We start from the raw sequence: 20,631 nt of genomic DNA, 5'->3' as shown, positions 1-20,631 counted from the left end.
TTTACTGAAATGATGACTGATTGGCAGCTTGGCAAGAAAGCAGGAGGGTTTTTCTTTTCTTTTTTTTTTCTTTCTCTCCCCCACCCCCATTTTATTGACTAGGGAAAAACCTTAAAATATCACACGTGCAGAGATTCACATGTGTCCTAGCACTAAGTGTGTGGACTTGTCTCCAACAGACAGCCGGCCAGTGCTGTGAGCTGTGTGCTGAGCGGCACCATGTCCTTGGGGCACCGTTCTCACACTCCAGGCAATTCTCCATCCTGAGTCTCAGCAGACAGATGGAGTGCTGGCTGAGGGCGGAGACACACCTTGGCCGTTCTCTCCTCTAAATACGGCCCTCAAAAACAAAGTAGTTAAGCTTTTAAAGGATGTGTTTTCTCACCTGTAAGGTTGGGTACCTCCCCTCTGCCCTTATTCTGAAGCAAAATAAGGGCAACATGCTCAGAACTCTCCAGAAAGAAGTGTGTTATGGAATTCACAAAGGCAATCGGGTAGACCTACAAGTGTCACTTTGTGTTTGAAAAATCAGTCTCTTGTGAGCTTTTCCACTTGATGTCATTTTGACTTTAAAAGCTGTGAGTTTGAAGACTGAAGATGACAAAGTTAATCTGAAAGGATAAAATTCTAAAGGAGCTCTCCAGGTATCAGGATCTTGTGTATCATTTATGTCTATGTGGTCAGGCCTGTTGGACTTGGGAAGGTGTTTGTGGAGGAATGTAGGAAATGTTGGTCAGCTTACCCCTAGGGCAGGGGCATTTCCAGCAAACTTCCTAAAGAGACCAAGTAGGAAATGCCTTGACTTTGTGGACTCTGGGGGCTCTTTCCCACCAGACATAGTGATGGGCGCGGCCACATTCTGATACAGTTCTGTTGGAAAAGAACAAGTGAGGGCAGCCCTGGGCTTACACAGGCTTTAGTTCGGGGACTCTGCTCTAGATCAGCTCTGTCTCCCCTTGACTATAGTTCCACATTCGAAGCTTTCCATAATGTATAATTAGCAGAGGTTCCCGTTACTGTAAGCACACGAGAAACCCTCCTGTTTGGGGAAGGTGCTGGAGAGTTCTAGTGTGATGATCTGCTCACTGGCTGGCTTGAGTCCATGACCGAGCAGGACCTGTAAGAGCCGTGCTCACTGCAGATGCACTTGGCAGCAGATGAGAACTGCTGCTAAGTGAAATGTTCCAGAAACACAGACCTCTGGAGGATGCAGCAGCAGGCATCACTGTTCACATCCTTAGCTTTTTATGTGGGGTCTTCTGTACCGTGTTTTATTCTCTGGGGGATTCCTTGGGATAAATTTCCAGTGGTAGGATTACTGAATCAATAGTGACAGAGGTTTTTTTCTATATTGCTAGACACACATGATAATTTGAAAACTGTTTTCTTCCGCTGTAATTTACCATAAAATCCTTCCATTGTAAGTGTCTAGTTAAGGATATTTTAGTAAATTGAGAGTTTTGCAGTCACTACCACCTCAGGTTTTAGTCCCATTATCCATAAAGTCCCCTGTGCCCATTTGCAGTTAATTCCTATTTGTTTTTTAAGAAAAATGAAAACTTCAAATCCTTTTGTTAACTGTTATTAAGTATTACTATTTAACTGTATTAAATAGATATTACTGTTACTATTACTGTTAACGTTTATTAAATTACTGTTAACGTTTATTAAATTGTACCTGTGACATTGTTAATTTATTATTATTTCAGTAGGGGGTAAGGGAGGAAAGAAATACTAGTTCCCATTTTTAATTTATATATATATTTTTTAATACTTTGAAAGAGGTGGTCTTAGAGATGAGGTGGAAAACAGATCAACAATTACTGCTAAAAAGCTACTCTTATTTTTTATTTCAGTTTATCATGCAATCTACTTGGAAGAAATGGTTGCTTCAGAAGTTGCTCGAAAACTTGCATTGGTGTTTAATATTCCTTTCCACCAGATTAACCAGGTCTACAGACAGGGGCCCACCGGTATTCACATTCTTGTTAGCGATCAGGTAATGTGAACTTGCATGCCATCGCTTTTCCCTTCCACACTGGCATATCCTTTCTCTTTATTACTGAAGAACTATGGAAAAATTCTGTGATCCCTTTATGGAAGTACTCTGGAGAATCCATTTTAAAGAGCTGGTGTCAAATTTGTAAGAATCTAAAACCAGGAGTTTCAGATACTCTGGTGATAGAAGGAATGTAAACCCAGATCTGTGGCTTTGGCCCCTCTGCTCCCCTACCCTCCCTTAGACAGTCACTGGGAACTTCGGGGTTAGCATGGCTTTGGCCCATTTTATATCAGAAGTGTGTTTGGATGTGTTTTCCTTTTGTCCACTATTGGAGATATATATATATATATATATTTTTTTTTTTTTATTTGAGAGAGAGAAAGCCCAAATGGTGGCAGGGAACAGAAGGCGAAGGAGAAGCAGAGTCCCTACTGAGCAGGGAGCCTGATGGGGGCTCGATCTGAGGGCCCTGGGATCATGACCTGAGCCGAAGGCAGGTGCTTAACTGACTGAGCCACTGAGGTGTCCCTAATGATTGATTTTTAAAAATGTTAAGGTTCTCTCAGTGTTCAACAACAAACAGGTAATAATAGACCACTAACGCTGTGACTCTTTGTTAAGAGTTGTTACAGGACCTGGCCAGGAAAGCTCCCAGTGGGTCAGGTGGGTTGTGGTGCTATCTCAGGGACCAGACGTGGGCATGCCTGGTCAGCCTGAGGCCCTGCTAGTGTAGCAGGTGCGAATGTTTACCACCTCATGCTGCCTTCACGAGTTACTGTTTTGACCACTGAGTTCTGTATTTGTCCAACAGCATATAGATGATGACATTTTCCTGGAGCTGCAAATTCTCTTTTCTGATCAGCTCAGGAAAAAAACAGTTGGATCTTAATTGTTATCTGCTTTATCTTTCTAGATGGTTCAGAACTTTCAAGATGAGAGTTGTTTTTTATTCTTCACAGTAAAAGGTACTTTGCATGAGTGCATGTGTCTTGGAATGCTGAAATCATGAAAGATGGTGTGTGCTTGTAATCAGTAGTCACCTTGTGTGCTTACTTTTGAAAATGCTAGCTTTACTAGTTTTAAGAGTTTGAAAAATGAATCAAGAGAATATTTCTAGTGGTTGTAATAGAAACTAACTAACAAATAAGGAAAGGGGAGTCAGTCCCAGATTATTGGGAAAAAGTACTGAATTCAGCCACCATTTTCTTGAGTACCTTGTGTCAGACAGCTTTTGGTGCTAGAAAGGTCTTTAACAAAACACTCCATGGAACTCCTGGTAGGGAAAGCAAACCAGAATTAGCCACCAGATGCATGCAATTACAAAATCTTTTAAGTGCCTTGGAGGAGTGGGTAAGTGGGAGGTGCTTGTGTTTAAGGGGGTGCTGGGTAGGGGGTACTTGGAGCGGATGGGCAAAGCCTCTTTGAGGAGGTGTTATAATGCTGAGACTTGAAGAGTTAGGGGAGATGCCCACCTGAGGAACACCCCAAGGTGGTGTAAGGCTGTGTGCACAGGAAAGAGGCAGGCTGCTGTGCAGGGCCGAGCAAAGGCTGTGTTGCTGCCACATAGTATGAGGGGCACACAGAGCAAGAGTCAAAGTATGAGCTGTGGTCTGGTGTGCAGGACCTGGGCATGAGGGTAGCTGAGATTTTATTTGAAATGCATTGGAGACGTCAGTGAAGTTGTTTCAGCAAAGGAGGAATGGGATGAGGTTTTTTCTTCCACTTTTTTTTTTTTTTTTTTTTTTAAGATTTTGAAGTTTACTTATTTGAGAGAGAGAGAGCAAGAGAGGGGAGAAGGTCAGAGGAAGAAGCAGACTCCCCGCGGAGCTGGGAGCCTAATGTGGGACTTGATCCTGGGTCTCCGGGATCATGACCCGAGCGAAGGCAGTGGCTTAACCAACTGAGCCACCCAGGCGCTCTTTTCTTCCACTCTTACGACTCTGTGAAAGCAGATGGGAATTGGAGGAAAGCTGGAGGCAGGAGAGGTCACTGGGGTCTGACACATTTATGGGCAGGTCCTGCTGGGCTCCACAGCTGAGTGGCACTGTGGGGGTAACTCTTGTTAAGAGCCACTGGGCAGGCGGTTTATCTAGTAGAGAAGCAGGACTGGTTGGGGGAGACACAGTCAAGAGTTCCATTTTATATGTGCTTGGAAAGGCCAGGTTGGCAGTTAATTATTCCCATCTGGAGTGGGCAGCAAAGGCCTGGACTTGAGATGGAATTTGGAAGCCTTTAGTACATCCACAGTGACTCTAAACCGTGGAAGGCATTGCAGTTATTTAGGGAAAAAATATGGAAGGAGGGCCCGGTTGGGGCTCAGAGGGCTAATGGAGGGATTTTTAAATGCAAAATTTTTATATGAGGAGACTTTTTAAAATCCAGTGGGTTAAGAGCCAAATCCAGGCCTAACACAAAAGCTGCCCCTCAGAGAGCAAGGCGCTGTGTCCCCCTTTCCCAGGAGTCCCTCTCGAAGGATGGAGTCCAAAACAGCAGCGCCTGGTCGGCTTCACGTGTGCATGGCATCTTGTGTTTGCCATTCTGTAGGCATACTGTTCCGGTAGGCACAGTAGCTTCACCTGAGCTGGCTCACTCCCTCTTTCACTGTCATAGCCTCTTGGGCTTAGCGCTCTTCTGCTCAGAATTTTGTCGTCAAAGCAATACAGCTTTTACTCTCCACAACTCAAATGGTCTAAAAAAGGAAAGTCTTAACTGTAATCGTATAATTGTGTTCTAAGAAAGCAGTGGATGTTGCTAATGTCAGACATCTTAGCACATCGCCTCCAGTCGCAGCATGTTATTCAGACTCCTGTCCTCACGAAAACATTTTTGTTCTCTGATGAGTGCCTGTACTACTTCCAGCCATTTCCTGAGAAACACTAGGCCTTCAGACAAAAGTAGTGATTTTTTCAGAATGTCTCAGATCTGCCTCTGAGGAGGTAAAAACTTCATTTCCAGGAAAGGTGGATGGAAGCACCCAGTGTGCGTGTGTCATGCGGTGTTGGCTGGCCTGGGGCCTGCCCAGGAGTCTGCGCCACCCCCAGCTCCCGCCCCCTCACTCACACCACGCTGGCCGCTTGTCTCAATCCCCCCCGCCCCGGAGCAGACAGGCAGCAGGGGTACTGCTGCTCATGGGCGCATGGGCCCCACACCCGAAAGTCAAATACCCCAACAGGGATTGTGCAGATGCTCTCTCTCTAGACTTATTTCAAGGTAATTTGAATTGGGAAGGGAAGCTATAGCTTTCTGGGAGTTTGCAGTTTAATGGCCTCGATTTTCCTAAGCCCGCCCAAAAGAACTGTGTGTCACATTTCTTTCCTTTTCCTGCAGCTGAGAATGGTGATGGTATCCACATAGTTTTGAAGTGATGTTGTACTTAGTCTGAACTATATTCAGTACCAAATAAAGTCACGCTTAAAAGTGTGTGAAGACTGAATCCAAGAAGTCTTGGGATTGGATTTTACCGTATGAAATGTTTCATATTGAAAACACAAGATGACCTTTCTAATGAGCTGTATGAGAGGCGAATCTCCTCACTGTCACTGCCATAGCCAAGCATCCTCGTGAGAGTGAGCACGTCGGGACAGCACGCGTGCGGCTCTGGGGCCACGTGCCAGCGGGGCTGCCTGCTTCTCTGGCAGAGGCCAGTAGATACAGTTCCTAGAAGCAGCCTTTGCTGTCTTTTTACACTGTATGCGGTTTGGAAATGAATGTAAAAACGTACTGTGGGCATTTACCTTTCTGTGCCAGTTTGGCTTTTATTGCCTGAACCTTATGCTGACCCAGAGCAGGGGTGGGGGACAGTGCTGTTGTGGAGCCAGCACGGAATCTGTCTGCAGATGCGATGTGCCGAGACCGCGATCAGGGGTCAGGTAAGAGGCTTGGCACCTTCTCGGAAGAAATCATGTCTAAGGGTGTGTGTGACGGGCTCGTGCCAGATGGGGAAAGATCCGAGCCAGGAAGGCGGGCTTGGAGCAAACTGCATTATCAAGAGTACCTTGGTGAGAGGATCAGTGTAAATCCTAATAGGTACAAAGACTTTTGTGTTTTTGCTTTGTCACAGATTTATTGAAAACCTTTTGCTTCTGCTTCCATTTTTAGAGCTTTTTTTTCTGGTTTTTATTTTTGAAGTCCCTTGACTTTTAAACTCGTGTGGTATTCCTCTCTTTCTCTGTCCCTCCCCTCCCCACCCCACCCTGTTCCTGAATGTTTTTAAAGCCCTGTCCCAGACAATGGAAACAGGTGACCTAGGTAGGGGGAAATGTATGGCCGTTTCCGACTTGCTGTTAAGGGGTCTTCATTATCAACAAGTTGAAATTATTTGTGGCAAATGAGATGTCATAAATGAAACACTAAATTGTACCATAAAAATACCCCCACACTTCTGAAATACGAGCTTTAGTACAATCATGGGTAAATATTTTGGTGATTATTTAAGAGGCTTTCTTATACACCACATAATAACTTCTTTTTCTATAAAAAGGGTGCCTCTTCCACAAAACCAAATGCTTGTCTGCCAGTACACTTCTTAAAGGGAGTCCACTGCTTTTGCAATTTTCCTTTCTTGCTTCGCTCTGCCCGAAGCCTTCCCCATGCACACCAGCAAGCATATGTGAGGCCCACATGTGGTGTAGCGGACTTCAGTTTCCCTTTAACTGTAGCAGCTCTGACCAGTTACCCAGCTGTTTTGGTTCTGAATGTGTTTATTTGAATCTTAACCTTTGTTCAGGCAGAAATAGGAATGAGTAATTTAGGCTTTGAAATCCCCCAGAAGACAAACTACTTCAGTGGGTAAAAGCTTTGACCTTTTGTGTTTAATTCTTAAAGGGTTATTGGATACAGAGAAGCCCAGTCTCTAAATATTTTCATCTTCAGTTTGAAAATATCTGTAACTCCTATAGACCCTAAAAGCAGAGGAACCATCCTTTCTGTCATCTCCCTTTGCTTCCATATGAACACGTTTTCTGTACCAATCACTTGAAAGAAGTGAGCATATTTGTTTTTGCTTGTCTGTTTAGCATTCCTTTTTGAGTCTCAAAGATACACGGAAATAAATGTCATTTAATGCTGTGTGCTATTTTGAATTTCTCATCAGGTTTTAGAAGTGGGGTTACACTTAAAAGCTCATTGAACTTGAAATTATACCAAGCAGCATTGACCATTAGTCTGTCCCAGTGAAGCAGGTTAAATTATGGCACCAGCAGATTTGCTACTTTGTTTTTTTAATAGTAGGATGTATACATTTCAGTATAATAAATGTTTTCCGATTGTTTTGCAAATGCGTGTCTCATTTAAAATCACACTTCCTAACGGTGTCCCCTCAAGTCCTGGAATCTGAGGGGGTTCGTTCCATGCATGTGTTCTGAGCACCCCCAAGTGCACATGTTGTCTAAGAGGCAAGGCCTATGTGTTGTGTTCTCTCTGGTTTGTTTTCTCAAAGATGATGCAACTGAGGACAAATTATTCCACTCACTGTTCCACACCTACAGAGGAAGCAAACCTGATTTTTTCATCTGAGAAGCCTCACCTGAGCTGCTCTTGTCTTCTAATGAGGTCATAGGTCATTGAGGAATGAGTCCAGTAACTCTGATAGGCTGTGTCCTGGCTCAAAAGAGACCGTATAGAAAGCCCTGGTCATAGAAATTTTTAAAAATAGAGACTATAATTTACTGACACAAATCTATGTTTTATGCTATTTAAATAGCTTCTTGCATCAGTCATTCCCCCACACATAGTGGTGTAAATGTATATTAAAATAACCGCTGTGGTATATACGCGCACATTCTAGACCAGGAAAAACTAGAGGATCTCACCAGGTGGTGAGGTCATCAGGGCTTGAACGCTTATTCTGATAATCTTGTTAACTTAAGGGGTCGTGTATGCACCTTCCTTCTCTTACGCTGTACCCTAAATGCTCCTAAATGGTCCATCTGTTGGAGGCACCGCTGGTCACGGGCAAGTGCTGTGTCGGGTTCGCTGTTCCACTCCAGCCTCCCGTGAGCTGTGAGCTCTGTGCTCTTCGTGGTGGGGAACGGCTGCTAGGAAGTCTGAAGTTCACGATGTGAGAGTGGCGATGGGTGTCTGATCTTCATAAATATCAAATATGTGGACAGCACAGAATGGAAACTAGAGCTTACCTGATTTTAGATATTAGGGAGGTCTGGATTTGGAAAATGGTTTTGCTCAGATTTGTCTGCCATGAAGATTATAGCAATAAAACCCTCTGACTTAAGCTTTGCAATGGTTTATTCATTTTTATATTATGAGTCTAAAAGGTGCCAACACTTTACTGAGCTGAGTTTTAAGTGTGTACAATTTTTGAATAGTTCTGGTGTAACTTGATTTCTAAGATTTTAAAATAAACTTGGAAAAAATCACACCCATTCTACATGCATCCATTCATTATTTTTAATTGATTATATATATTATAGATAACTTAAGCCTTAATTCTATTTCTTTAAGGTCCCCCAAATTTTGTGAGAGATGACACAATTAGCTTTTCTCCTAGAACAAAAATGCACTCTGTGGTAGCACCTGCCACAGCTTACTTCCAGTCAGGCAACACGGACTCGGTTGTTTTTGTCTAGCTTTTGGTCCCCAAAAGAGTGTATGACAAGTTGACAGAAACAGAAAGGTGAAGGCCCTGTTCCACCCAGTTCAGAGTCCTCATTTCTTTGGTGTCTCATGGGAACCTAACCTGCCTCCCACCTAAGTCTCTACGTATAAAACTCTCAGGCATCACGAATTTGCAGTACAGGTCACTTTGAGAAAGTTACTATTTCATCTTCAAAGTGGAAAAGTCCTGCTAATCCAAATGAAATCACTGAATTAAAGTAGGCCACTGGCTTCAGTATCCAGTAGAAAATCAACAGCTTAGTCTTTCTGCTCGGTTTGTGCTAACACTGATGGTCTAAGGAGCGCTGACAAAGCCAACGGTGGGACGTTGGTACCTAAGAAGGCACCCACCTCTTAAGAGATCCAGGTCCCCTTTGTGGTCCAGGCTGTGCTGAGACCACTCTTGCCATGTGCTGGCAGACACAAGGCTTTCATTCGATTGTATCGTAGCAGAATGAAGGTGAAAACTATCACCAGAGTTACTGCAGTCCCTACTGAAGTCTTTTACCTGTAAATGTCTTTCCCAATGGAGAACCAAGAGATCTGGGTGAAGGCGGAGCAGGAAGACCCGGGTCTTCTCTGGAGGAAGGGACACCTCATCGTGCCTTGGACTCAGGCAGTCGCCGTCAGAGAATGACACAGCACCTGCACAGTCGCTGTCCACTTCCTCCCACTGCTGTCGGCGGGGTGACAGGAGCAAAGTAGGCATGGACTTTGACATGAGGGAGCTGAGCCTAGCGGCAGAAAGCAGACAGATATGGAGTAGTCATGTGTGTATTTGAGGATTACAGGCAGAATCCTAGACAAGCCTGCAGTTTGCCTTGTAGAACTGACCCGCCTTGATTCTCAGGCAGATAGTTCAAATACAGTTTCTCATGTAGGTTAGAGCTATTCCTGTTTACATATGTATCCTCCTGAAGTGAGGAGACCCGAATATCTGCCCTGGGGGCAGTCACTGGTCCTGTATGGACACTGAGCGGCATCCTTGCAGCCGTTAGCACCTGGGGCAGTTCTGTGAGGTAAATGCAAAGCTGCTCAACATAAAGTGTATTCAAGAAAACTATGTGGGTGCGCCTGGGTGGCTCAGTGGGTTAAGCCTCTGCCTTCGGCTCAGGTCATGATCTCAGGGTCCTGGGATCGAGTCCCGCATCGGGCTCTCTGCTCTGTAGGGAGCCTGCTTCCTCCTCTCTCTCTGCCTGCCTCTCTGCCTACTTGTGATCTCTGTCAGATAAATAAAGAAAAAAATCTTAAAAAAAAAAAAAAGAAAGAAAGAAAAAAGAAAACTATGTGAACTACGTGGAACAAGAAAAGCCACGTTCTATCTAAGCCCTGTTCTCTGGAAGTTAACCAAGACCATGGTCTCCTTCCTGCTGGTAATGACTGTAAGTCTCTCTCCCTACAGGGGTCTGATCACCAGACTCTAGAACCTCTGTCCTGCACCCATTCTGGAAGTTGAACTGGCCAGAGTGAGATCTAATAAGGAAATTTTGAACAAGACGACACTTGTAAAACGTCACTATAAGCTTAGGATAAAATGTGGAAGATGGGAGTCTTGCCATACTCTTGTTTGCTTAGGAAGTGTGCCAGCCCCGCCTCACCCGCATCCGCTTGATGCCTGCGCGGGTAACCTGCTGGCAGTCGTACAACTCGAGGCGCTCCAGGCCGCGGCAGTTCTCCAGGTGCTCCAGGGCCACGTCAGTGATGAGGAGGCAATTGTCCAGTTCCAGTACCCGCAGCCTCTCGTGACCGCAGGTGCTGTTGCTCAGGTGCAGGATCCCGTCATCTGTGATGAGCTCACAGTGGGACAGACTCTAGAACAAGGAGACACGCGTGGATATCTGAGAGACCTGCTCTTTCCAAGGCTCTGGGCCTGGGCTGAGCAGCACCCTACGGTAGCCACTTATCACCGGAGGATTAAACACAAAATCTTGGGGTCCTGTGGCCATGGGTTTGCTGCAGCCCTTGGTGGCTGCTCTCATCTTTCCAATTATGTAAAGATGGAAATCAAATTGCAGGTGATGATACAGTTGAAGAGGACAATGTGAAAGGATCCTGAACTCACCTTTCATAAACTCCCTAATTCTCATCTACATAAAGGACCGCCTACTCTGAAAAAACAAAAACAAACCCTAAAAATTGAGTGACTCCTACACATTGAGTGAATGAGAGAAGGTCCAGGTCACGGGGTAGGAGAAGCTGGGACACAATCTTGCCATAAGTCCCACTCCCAATGCAGAGACTCCTAGCTGGAAGGGAACTCAAAACCTGGAGTTTGTCCCTGAGGAGCAAAGGGCTTGAGCCCCATGTTGGGCAACCCAGCTCTTAAGATCTGTACCTGAAAGACAAGCCCCTAAAATAGCTAGCTTTGGAAACCAACAGGCTTACATACCCGAGACCCATGAGACTAGCAAACCCAGCAACAGCTCTTAAAGGGCTCACACATGTGGACTCACCCACCTCAGGGCCCAACCTGGACATGGCCCATTCAGAGGTGTCTGGACTTCGTGTAGGAGGGTCTTGTATACTTGTCTTGGACACTGGTCTGAGGGTCAGGCACCTGATCTGACACATTTGGGGGGCATGCTGGGGTATAGGGACTGGTGGGCACCCATCTTTGTGCACCCCCTCTATCTTGCTCCAACTGGTGGATGCTTAAAAACAAAACAACCCTCTAGGCTTTGTTTTTTTTTTTTTCCCTTTTTCTACTTTTCTTTCTTAGTAGGCATCATCTCTACACTCTCCTCTGTCACTCCCCAGCTAGTGGGTGCCAGTTTCTCCCTCTCCCTCTGCTGTACTTGAGAACACCCTTCTCTCTCAGGAAGGAACTTTTACAAGTGTCCCGTGCCCTGGTTTTACATCTGGTACCTTGGTTTTTGCAGCTGTTGCTGGAGGACACCTTTGCATCTCCTGGCTCTGGGGGCCCATGGGGCTTATGCTGGTGGGCCTCACAGGACTCTAACCAACAGAGAAATAGTTCTGAAATGGCCAGTATCCCCAGGGCACAGCAAGAGACAACAGGCCCAGGAATTCAGTCTGTAAAAGAGGACTAATAGCTTATTACCATGGACACTTGGGTGGCATAGTCACTTAAGTGTCTGTCTTCGTTCAGGTCAGGATCCCAGGATCCTGGGATTGAGTTCCACATTGGGCTCCCTGCTCAGTGGGGAGTCTGCTTCCCCTATGCTACTGCTCCTTCTGCCTGTGCTTTCTCTGTTCCTCTCTGACAGATAAATAAATAAATCTTAAAAAAAAAAAAAAAAAAAAGCTTATCATCATAGCTGCAGCCTGAGGGGCAGGCTTCAGATTAAATACATCTTAAGGGCTGGCTAGACTTACTGGAGACCTCTGGGGGTCCCCAGGATGTCTTGGAGGGGAGATTTTATAGGCATCTTGTGTCCCATTTTTACCTCTGGTGCCCCAGTCTTTGGGGCCTGCCACTCAGGGATGCTCCTTGATCACTTAGTTCTGAGAGGATGTTGAATTCCCCTCCTATAAGCACCCCAATTCTACAGTTATAATAGAGGAAAGAAAGTGAAGACTTTCTTTCTGTCTAAGGGACAACATGAAGTGGACTAACATTCATATCATGGGGCTCTTGAAAGGAGAAGAGAGAGAAAGGAACAGAAAAATTGTTTCAAAAAATAATGGCTGAAAGCTAACCTGGGGGGAAAAACAGAATCCAGATCCAGGAAGTCTAAAGAGTTCTATAAATATGAACCCCAAGAGATGCACACCAAGGTAAATTATAATTAAAACGTCAAAAGTTGGGGCACCTGGGTGGCTCAGTGGGTTAAAGCCTCTGCCCTCAGCTCAGGTCATGATCCCAGGATCCTGGGATTGAGCCCCACATCGGGCTCTCTGCTTAGCAGGGAGCCTGCTTCTTCCTCTCTCTCTCTCTCTGCCTGCCTCTCTGCCTACTTGTGATCTCTGTCAAATAAATAAACAAAATTTTAATAAATAAATAAATAAATAAAATGTCAAAGAGAATCTTGAAATCAGGAAAAGAAAAACTTGTTATGTACAATCAGATTTTTTTTTTTGCAGAAACCACAGGGACAGAAGGCAGTGGCATGACACATTCAAAGTACTGAAAGAGAAAAGCACTTTCAGTCAAGAATACTCTTAACTAACAGTTATCATTCAGAATTGGAGTAAGAGTTTTTCAGACAAGTTAAAGGAGTTAATTACCTTACTAAACCAGCTTTACAAAAAATATTAAAGGGACTTTGTTGAGATGAAAATACAGGGCACTAAATAAAATGTGAAAGTATCAATCTCACTGGCAAAGGTAAACATATAGGAAAGATGTAATGGGCGAATCATTTATAGAGCTATTATTAAGGCTAAAAGACAAAAGTAGTAAAATAAAAACAAAAACAACAACAAAACCCAAACTACAAACAAGTAATACACAGATGAAAAGATGCAAAATGTAACATCAAAAACAAAATGGAGGAGAGAGGGAGAGTAAACACACAGAACTTTAGAATTTATTCAGATTTAAGCTGTTATAAAATAGACTGATACAAATATAAGTTGTTATATGTAAGCCTCCTGGTAACCCCAAAGTAAAAATCTATAGTAGATACACAAAAGATAAAAGAAATTAAATGTACTACTAAAGTCATTAAACCACAAAGGAAGAGAACAAAGGAACAGAAAGGAACTACAAAACAGCCTGAAAACAATTAACATAATGGTAATAAGTACATAGCTATCAATAATTAATTTATATGTAAATAAGCCAGATTCTCCAAAGACAAAGAGTTGGGGCATGTGGCTTGCTCAGTCAATTAAGCATTTGCTTTTGGCTCAGGTCATGATCTCAGGGTCCTGGGATCAAGCCCAGTAGCAGGCTCCCTGCTCAGGGGGGAGCGTGCTTCTCCTCCTTACTTGGGCTCTCTCACAATCTCTGTTGCTATCTCTCTCTCAAAATTTTTTTTTAAAGATTTCATTTGAAAGAGCCAGGGAGAGAGGGAACACAAGCATGGGGAGTGGGAGAAGGAGAAGCTGGTTTCCTGGTGAGCAGTAAGCCTGATGCAGGGCTTGATCCTAAGACCCTGGGATCATGACCTGGGCTGAAGGCAGCCGCTTAACAGCTGAGCCACCCAGGTGTCCCTCAAATTAATAAAATCTTAAAACAAAAGCCCCCCCAAAACAAAAGACATAGAGTGCCTGAATGAATTAAAAAAAAAAAAAAAGACCCATTTATACATTTATATGCTGCCTTTAAGAGACTCACTTCAGTTGCAAGGACACACACAGACTGAAAGTGAAGGGATGAAGAAAGATAGCCCATGCAAATAAACCCCCCCCCCCAAAAGTTGGAGGTAGCCATAATTACATCAGACAAAATAAACTTTAAAACACTATAATAACAAAGGACATTACATAATGATGTAAGGGGTCGATCCAACGAGAGCATAAATATTGGTAAATATTTATGCACCCAACATAGGATCAACCTAAAATATATAAAGCATATATCAACAGACCTAAAGTAATAGCAATCCAGTAATTAGAGGACTTTAATACCCACTTATATCAACAGTAGATCATCCAGACAATATCAGTAAGAAAATATAAGCTGTACACAATATGATGGAACAGATGGACTCAATAGATATATACAGAACATTCTATCTAAAAGCAGAATACACATTCTTCTCAAGTGTACATGGAACATTCTCTAGACCAGATCATATGTTAGAACACATAAGAAATCTTAATATGTTTAAGATTAAAATCATTATCAAGTACTTTTCCAACCACAATAATATAAAAGTAGAAATAATTACAAGAAGAAATGTGGAAAATTCACAAATATGTGGATATTTAACATGTTACTGAACCACCAACAAATGAGTCAAAGAAGAAATCAAAAGAAAAATGTAAAAAGTGTCTTGAGACAAATGAAAATAGAAATGTAAAAATCAAAATTTATGGGATGCAGCAAAAGCAGTTCTAAGGCAATAGTTCATAGCAATAAAGTCCTACCTCAAGGAATGAGAAAAGTCAAATGACCTAACTTCACACCTTAAGGAACTATGGAAAGATGACAAAGCCCAAAATTAGTAGAAGGGAGGAAATAAAGATTAGAGAGGATGTGAATAAAAGAGACTAAAAAGACAGGACTGGAGGAGATTATGCTGAGTGAATTAAGTCAAGCAGAGAGTCAATTACCATATGGTTTCACTTACTTGCGGAGCACAGGGAATAACACAGTGGACATTGGGAAAAAAAGAGGAGAAGTAAGTTGGGGGAAATTGGAGGGGGTGACAAACCATGAGAGACTGTGGACTCTGAGAAACAAACTAAGGGTTTTGGAGGGGAGGGGAGTAGAGGGTTGGGTAAGCCCGGTGGTAGGTATTATGGAGGACACGTATAGCATGGAGCACTGGGTATGGTATATAAACAATGAATCTTGGAACACTGGGAAAAAAAAAAAAAGACAATAAAAAAAAGACAACTGAAAAGATCAATGAAACTAAGAGCTGGTTTATTAAAAGATAAGCAAAACTGACAAACCTTTAGTTAAACTCACCAAGAAAAACAAGATGACTCAAATAAAATCAGAGATGAAAGAAGAAAAATTATAACTGATACCACAGAAATACAACAGATCATAAGAGACTATTAAGAACAATTATACGCCAACAAATTGGACAACCTAGAAGAAACTGTAAGTTCCTAAAAACAAAGGCCAACCAAAACAGTAATGAAGAAATAGAAAATCTGAACATACTGATTACTAGTAAGGAGATTGAATCAGCAATCAAAAACCTCCCAACAAAGAGAAGTCCAGGACCAGATGGCTTCATTTGTGAATTCTACCAGATATTTGAAAAATTAATACCAATCATTTTCAAAGTCTTCCAAAAAAGAGGAGGGAACATTTCCAAACTCATTTTGCAAGGTAAACATTATCCTGATACTAAAACTAGACAAAGACTCTACAAAAAAGAAAATTACAAACTAACATCTGATAAACAGAAGCAATAACTCTCAACAAAATATTACGAAACTGAACTCAACAGTACATTAAAAGAATTCTACACCGCAATCAAGTGGAATTTTTATTTTAGGGATGCAAAGATGTTTCAACATTTTCAAAACAATCAATATGATACAGCATAAGCAAAATGAAGAAGAGAAATCATATAATCACCTAAATAGATGATGTAATAGAATCTGACAAAATCAACATCCATTTGTGATTTTAAAAATGGGTAAAGAAAGGACATACCTCAACATAATAAAGACTGTATATGACAAGCTCATAGGCTAACATCATACTCAATGGTGAAAAGCTGAAAGATTCTCCTTTAAGGTGAGAAATAAGGATGCCCACTCTTGCCATGTTTATTCAACATGCTATTAAAAATCCTAGCCAGAGGAATTAGGCAAGAAAAAGAAATAAAGACATCCAAATTAGGAAGAAGTAAAACAGTCAGTATTTGCAGATGATGTGATATTATATACAGAAAACCCTAAAGAATCCACCACAAAACCGTTATAACCAATAAACAAATTCAGTAAAGGATACAAAGTTAACATATAGAAACTGGCTTCATTGCTATACGCTAATAATGAGCTATCAGAAAGACAAATTAAGGGGCGCCTGGGTGGCTCAGTGGGTTAAAGCCTCTGCCTTCGGCTCAGGTCATGATCCCAGGGTCCTGGGATAGAGCTCCGCATCAGGCTCTCTGCTCAGCGGGGAGCCTTCTTCCTCCTCTCCCTCTGCCTGCCTCTCTGCCTGCTTGTGATCTCTGTCAAATTAAAAGAAAGAAAGAAAAAAGACAGACAAATTAAGGTGCACCTGGGTGGCTCAGTCGGTTAAGCATCTGACTCTTCATTTAGGCTGAGGTCATGGTCTCAAGGTCATTAGATTGAGCCCCACGTCTGCTTCAAATCCTCTCACTCCCTCTCCCTCTCCCCCGCCCCCACTCACATTTGCTCACTCTCTCTCTCTCTAGAAAGAAAAAGGAAGAAAGAGAAATTAAGAAAAACAATCCTACAATTGTATCAAAAAGAATAAAAGATCTAGAAATAACTTTAACAAGGAGATGTAAAAAACCTACACTCTGAAAACCATAAGACATTGATGCACTTAAGATGACAGAAACAAATGAAAAGAGACTTTGTGTTCATAGATCAAAATTCAAATTGTTAGAATGTCCATACTACTCAAAGCAATCTACAGATTCAAGCAATTTTTATCAAAATTTCAGCTGCATTTTTCATAGAAATATAGAACAATCCTAGGCAACCCTCTTGGGTCCCCTCCCTTTGGGGGAGCTTTGTACTATCGTTCAATAGCTATGGCTCAATAAACTTTGTTTTGCTGCCTATCAAAGAAAATATAGAACAATCCTAAAATGTATATGGAACCCTAAAAACCCTTATTAGCCAAAGCAATCTTGAGAAAGAAGAATAAATCTGAAGGCCATTATACTCCCTGGTTTGAAGCTATATTACAAATAATGCTATAGTAATAAAAATGTACAGTATTGGCATTAAAAACAGACACACAAATCAATGGCACAGAATAAAGAGCTCCCAAATAAGCCCACCCATAATTAATCAATTAATTTATGACAAAGGAGTCAAGAATATACAGTGGCAAAAGGACACTCCAATAAATAGTGCTGGGAAAACTATAGCCACATGCAAAAGAATGAAAGTGGACTCCTATTTTATAGTATATACAAAAATCAACTCAAATTAAAGACTTAATGTAAGACCTAAAACGATAAAAATCCTAGAAAAAAAACAGGCAATAAGCTCCTTGACATTGATCTTGGTAATGATTTTTTTTTGAAAGAATACTAAAAGCAAAGGCAACAACAGTGAAAATAAACAAGTGGGACTACATCAAACTAAAAGCTACTGCACAGCAATGGAAAGGCAAAAATGGGAGAAAATATTTGCAAAACATGTATCTGATACAGGGCTAATATCCAAAATATAGAAATAACACATATAACCTAGTAGCAAAAAAAAAAAAAAAAAAAAAGTGGTCAAATGTCCTGAAAAGACATTTTCCCAAATATGACATACAGATGGCCAACAGACACATGGAAAGATGCTCAACAATGCTAATCACCAGGGAAATGCAAATCAAAACCACAATGAGACATCATCTCACACCTGTCAGAATGGCTTCTTATCAAAAAGATAAGAAGTGATAAATGTCAAAGACATGAAGAAAAGGGAACCCTTGTGCACCACTGATGGGAATGTGAATTGGTGCAGCCACTATGGAAAACAATATGGAGGTTCCTCAAAAATTAAAAACAGAACTCTATATGATCCAGCCCTTCCACTTAATAGATATTTATCTGAAGAAAATGAAAACACGAATTCGAAAACAGCTGTACTCCCATGTTCACTGCTGCATTATTTACAACAGCCAAGACATGGAAACAACCTAACTATCTACCAATGGATGAATGGGTAATGAACATCTCTCTCTCTCTCTCACACACACACACACACACACACGAATATTATTCAGCCATAAAAAAGAATGAAATCTTGCCATCTGTGACAACATGGCTGGACCGTGAGGGTATTAAGTGAAATAAGTCAAGTAGAGAAAAATACCATATAATGTCCCTTATATGTGGAATTCTTAAAAAACAAGCAAATAACCAATCTCATAGAATACATTCTGAAACTAATATTACACTGTATGCTAATTAACTGGAATCTGAATAAAATTTGAAACATAAAAATGAATACATTGGTGGCTGTCAGAGGTGGGGGTGGTAAGTGGATGAAAAGGGTGAAGGGAGTCAAAATGGACAGATTTCCAATCACTAAATAAGTTACAGGGATATAATGAGAGGAAATCTGAAAAGTTCTTAACCTAAGAAAAATATTTTATAAATAGGGAGACAGATGTCAACTAAACTCATTCATGTTGATCATTCGCCATATATACAAATATCAAATTGTTATGTTGTAAACCTGAAACTAATATAATATTTTATCAAGTATATCTCCATTGAACAAAAAGGAATCAGAACTGGTGGTACCCAGGACTCTCTCTGAGTAGCAGTAATTCTGGAAAATTCAAACTTTAGTGCCAATGAGCCTTGGGAATAAAGGAGTAAATGCACTTAAGTGCCCATCAAGGCAAAGTTAATGGGTCTTAACAGAAACTGAGCAGATCAACCACCTGCTTTCAGACGGATGGCTTTTCTGTGGAATCCTAGGGGGTCTGCCAAAGCAGGAATCCCCACACTCCAGGGCAGGGAGGCTCTAAGAATCCAATTCAATAATGAACAAAAGAATAATAGATAGTGCTTACTGTCCTCAGTTAGAGACAGGTAGGTAGCAGGGTGCTGAAGAAAAGCAAACTGCTGGTATTAGATTACAGTGTGGACTGAGACCACTTACGCTGTGGATTTGCTATTATTCTGGTGATTAAGGAATGGAATCAAAGCTCACTCTTACCATGGCAACAAGTAAGCTGCTAGCTCATTTTTATTAAATTGCTATTAATTCACTCTTTTATTATTAAAGACCATTTTATTTTATTTTAAAGATTTATTTATTTATTTGACAGACAGAAATCACAAGGAGGCAGAGAGGCAGGCAGAGAGAGAGGAGGAAGCAGGCTCCCCGCTGAGCAGAGAGCCCAATGCGGGGCTCGATCCCAGGACCCTGGGATCATGACCTGAGCCGAAGGCAGAGGCTTTAACCCACTGAGCCACCCAGGCGCCCCTATTAAAGACCATTTTAAAAGTTAAAAAAAAAAAGATTGCAGGGGAAATTTCAGTTTACTCCATTCAGTGCAATTTCATAGCCTCCTCCACTTGAGGAGGCCAGTGCAATGAGTCTGATGTCCATGTCATTTAGAAAATTGTGCAAACAGCCATGACACAGAGACTTACTGAACACTCTTGATGGTTTTAATTAAATAGACCTTGGACACTGTGATCTGACATTACTGGTTTCTCTTGGGTATAAATAGTAAAGGCTACAGAATGTAATAAATTCAGATGAACATTGTATAGCCAAATGGCAATTCTTTTTTAAAGATGTATTTATTTATTTTAGAGAGAGTGCATGCACATGAGCAGGGGGAGGGGCAGAGAGAAGAGAGACTGCCAAGCAGACTCCATGCTGAGCACAGGGCCTGATGTAGGGCTCGATCCCAGGATCCTGAGATCATGACCCAAGCCAAAACCAAGAGCTGGATGCCCAACTGATGGAGCCACCCAGGTGCCCCCCAAATGGCATTTCTGTAATTAAAGTTCTCCATATCAATAGTTTCAGATCTGACATTTTATCCAAGTGCATATAAAATGCAACATTCACCCCACTATAAAAGTTCAGAGGCAAAAAGTAGTACATCAAAGTCCCATTATTCGTTCGCTTCTTCAAATACAGGAGTTCTAACTCTGTGCCAGGCCCTATGTTGCGATGATGGGTGAGTAAAAACACACTTTTCTGCACTGGTGGAGCTGAGGTCTCGAAAGACATAACTATTAAGCTCAAGTTAAGGTAAGTGCTCTCAGAGCACAGAGCAGTGGAATGTGACCTGAGGAAATGACCACTAAATTGACGTCTGAAGGATGAGGAGCCAAGAAGGAGAAAGAGTGTGAAGAGTGTGTTGTGTGTAGCACCCCAGGTAGCACGTGGAGAGTGACAAGTACTGTGCATGGGAAGAAAGGAAGATGCAGATGGACTTGCAGAGGTGGAGACCAGATCACAGTTGTGCAGGCCACGTAAAGGAATTTTATTTTGATCCTAAGGTCATTGGGAAGAGTTTTAAGGAGAATGAGATGTTTCTTTTTCAAAGAGACCATCATGTATTATTACATACCCACCAGAATGGCTAAAATGAAAAAGATGTTACTGGTGAGGATGTGGAGCAACTGGAACTCTCCTACATTGCAGCGTGATTTGGATATTCCTGACTGGAATGCATACACATGTGTTCACCACAAGTCAGAATAATATTGGCTTTAATACCCTCAAACTGGAAACTACTCAAATAATCAGTA

General features: G+C 42.0%; 2 protein-coding genes across 4 annotated transcripts in view; one reads left to right on the top strand and one right to left on the bottom strand.

Annotated features, from left to right (window-relative positions):
* The window catches only part of UBP1 (upstream binding protein 1), a 57,345-nt gene extending 50,067 nt beyond the window's left edge, over window positions 1-7,278 (top strand). For both annotated transcript variants that reach the window (XM_044252767.1, XM_044252768.1), the window contains 3 exons: window positions 1,857-1,999; window positions 2,916-2,967; window positions 5,330-7,278. In XM_044252767.1, the coding sequence (XP_044108702.1) occupies window positions 1,857-1,999; window positions 2,916-2,967; window positions 5,330-5,367 (233 nt within the window). In that variant the 3' untranslated portion in view covers window positions 5,368-7,278. The remainder of the gene's footprint in view (window positions 1-1,856; window positions 2,000-2,915; window positions 2,968-5,329) is intronic.
* A 1,115-nt stretch (window positions 7,279-8,393) lies between these two features.
* Window positions 8,394-20,631, bottom strand: part of FBXL2 (F-box and leucine rich repeat protein 2) — a 164,304-nt gene continuing 152,066 nt past the window's right edge. For both annotated transcript variants that reach the window (XM_044252769.1, XM_044252771.1), the window contains 2 exons: window positions 10,213-10,425; window positions 8,394-9,348 (listed from right to left, as the gene is read on the bottom strand). In XM_044252769.1, coding sequence (XP_044108704.1) covers window positions 9,241-9,348; window positions 10,213-10,425 — 321 coding nt within the window. In that variant the 3' untranslated portion in view covers window positions 8,394-9,240. The remainder of the gene's footprint in view (window positions 9,349-10,212; window positions 10,426-20,631) is intronic.

Source organism: Neovison vison, chromosome 6, assembly GCF_020171115.1.
Source record: "Neovison vison isolate M4711 chromosome 6, ASM_NN_V1, whole genome shotgun sequence".
In the NCBI taxonomy this organism is placed as follows: Eukaryota; Metazoa; Chordata; class Mammalia; order Carnivora; family Mustelidae; genus Neogale; species Neogale vison.
Note: the sequence above shows the minus strand (reverse complement) of the source record. Positions and strands in the feature narration are given on the sequence as shown.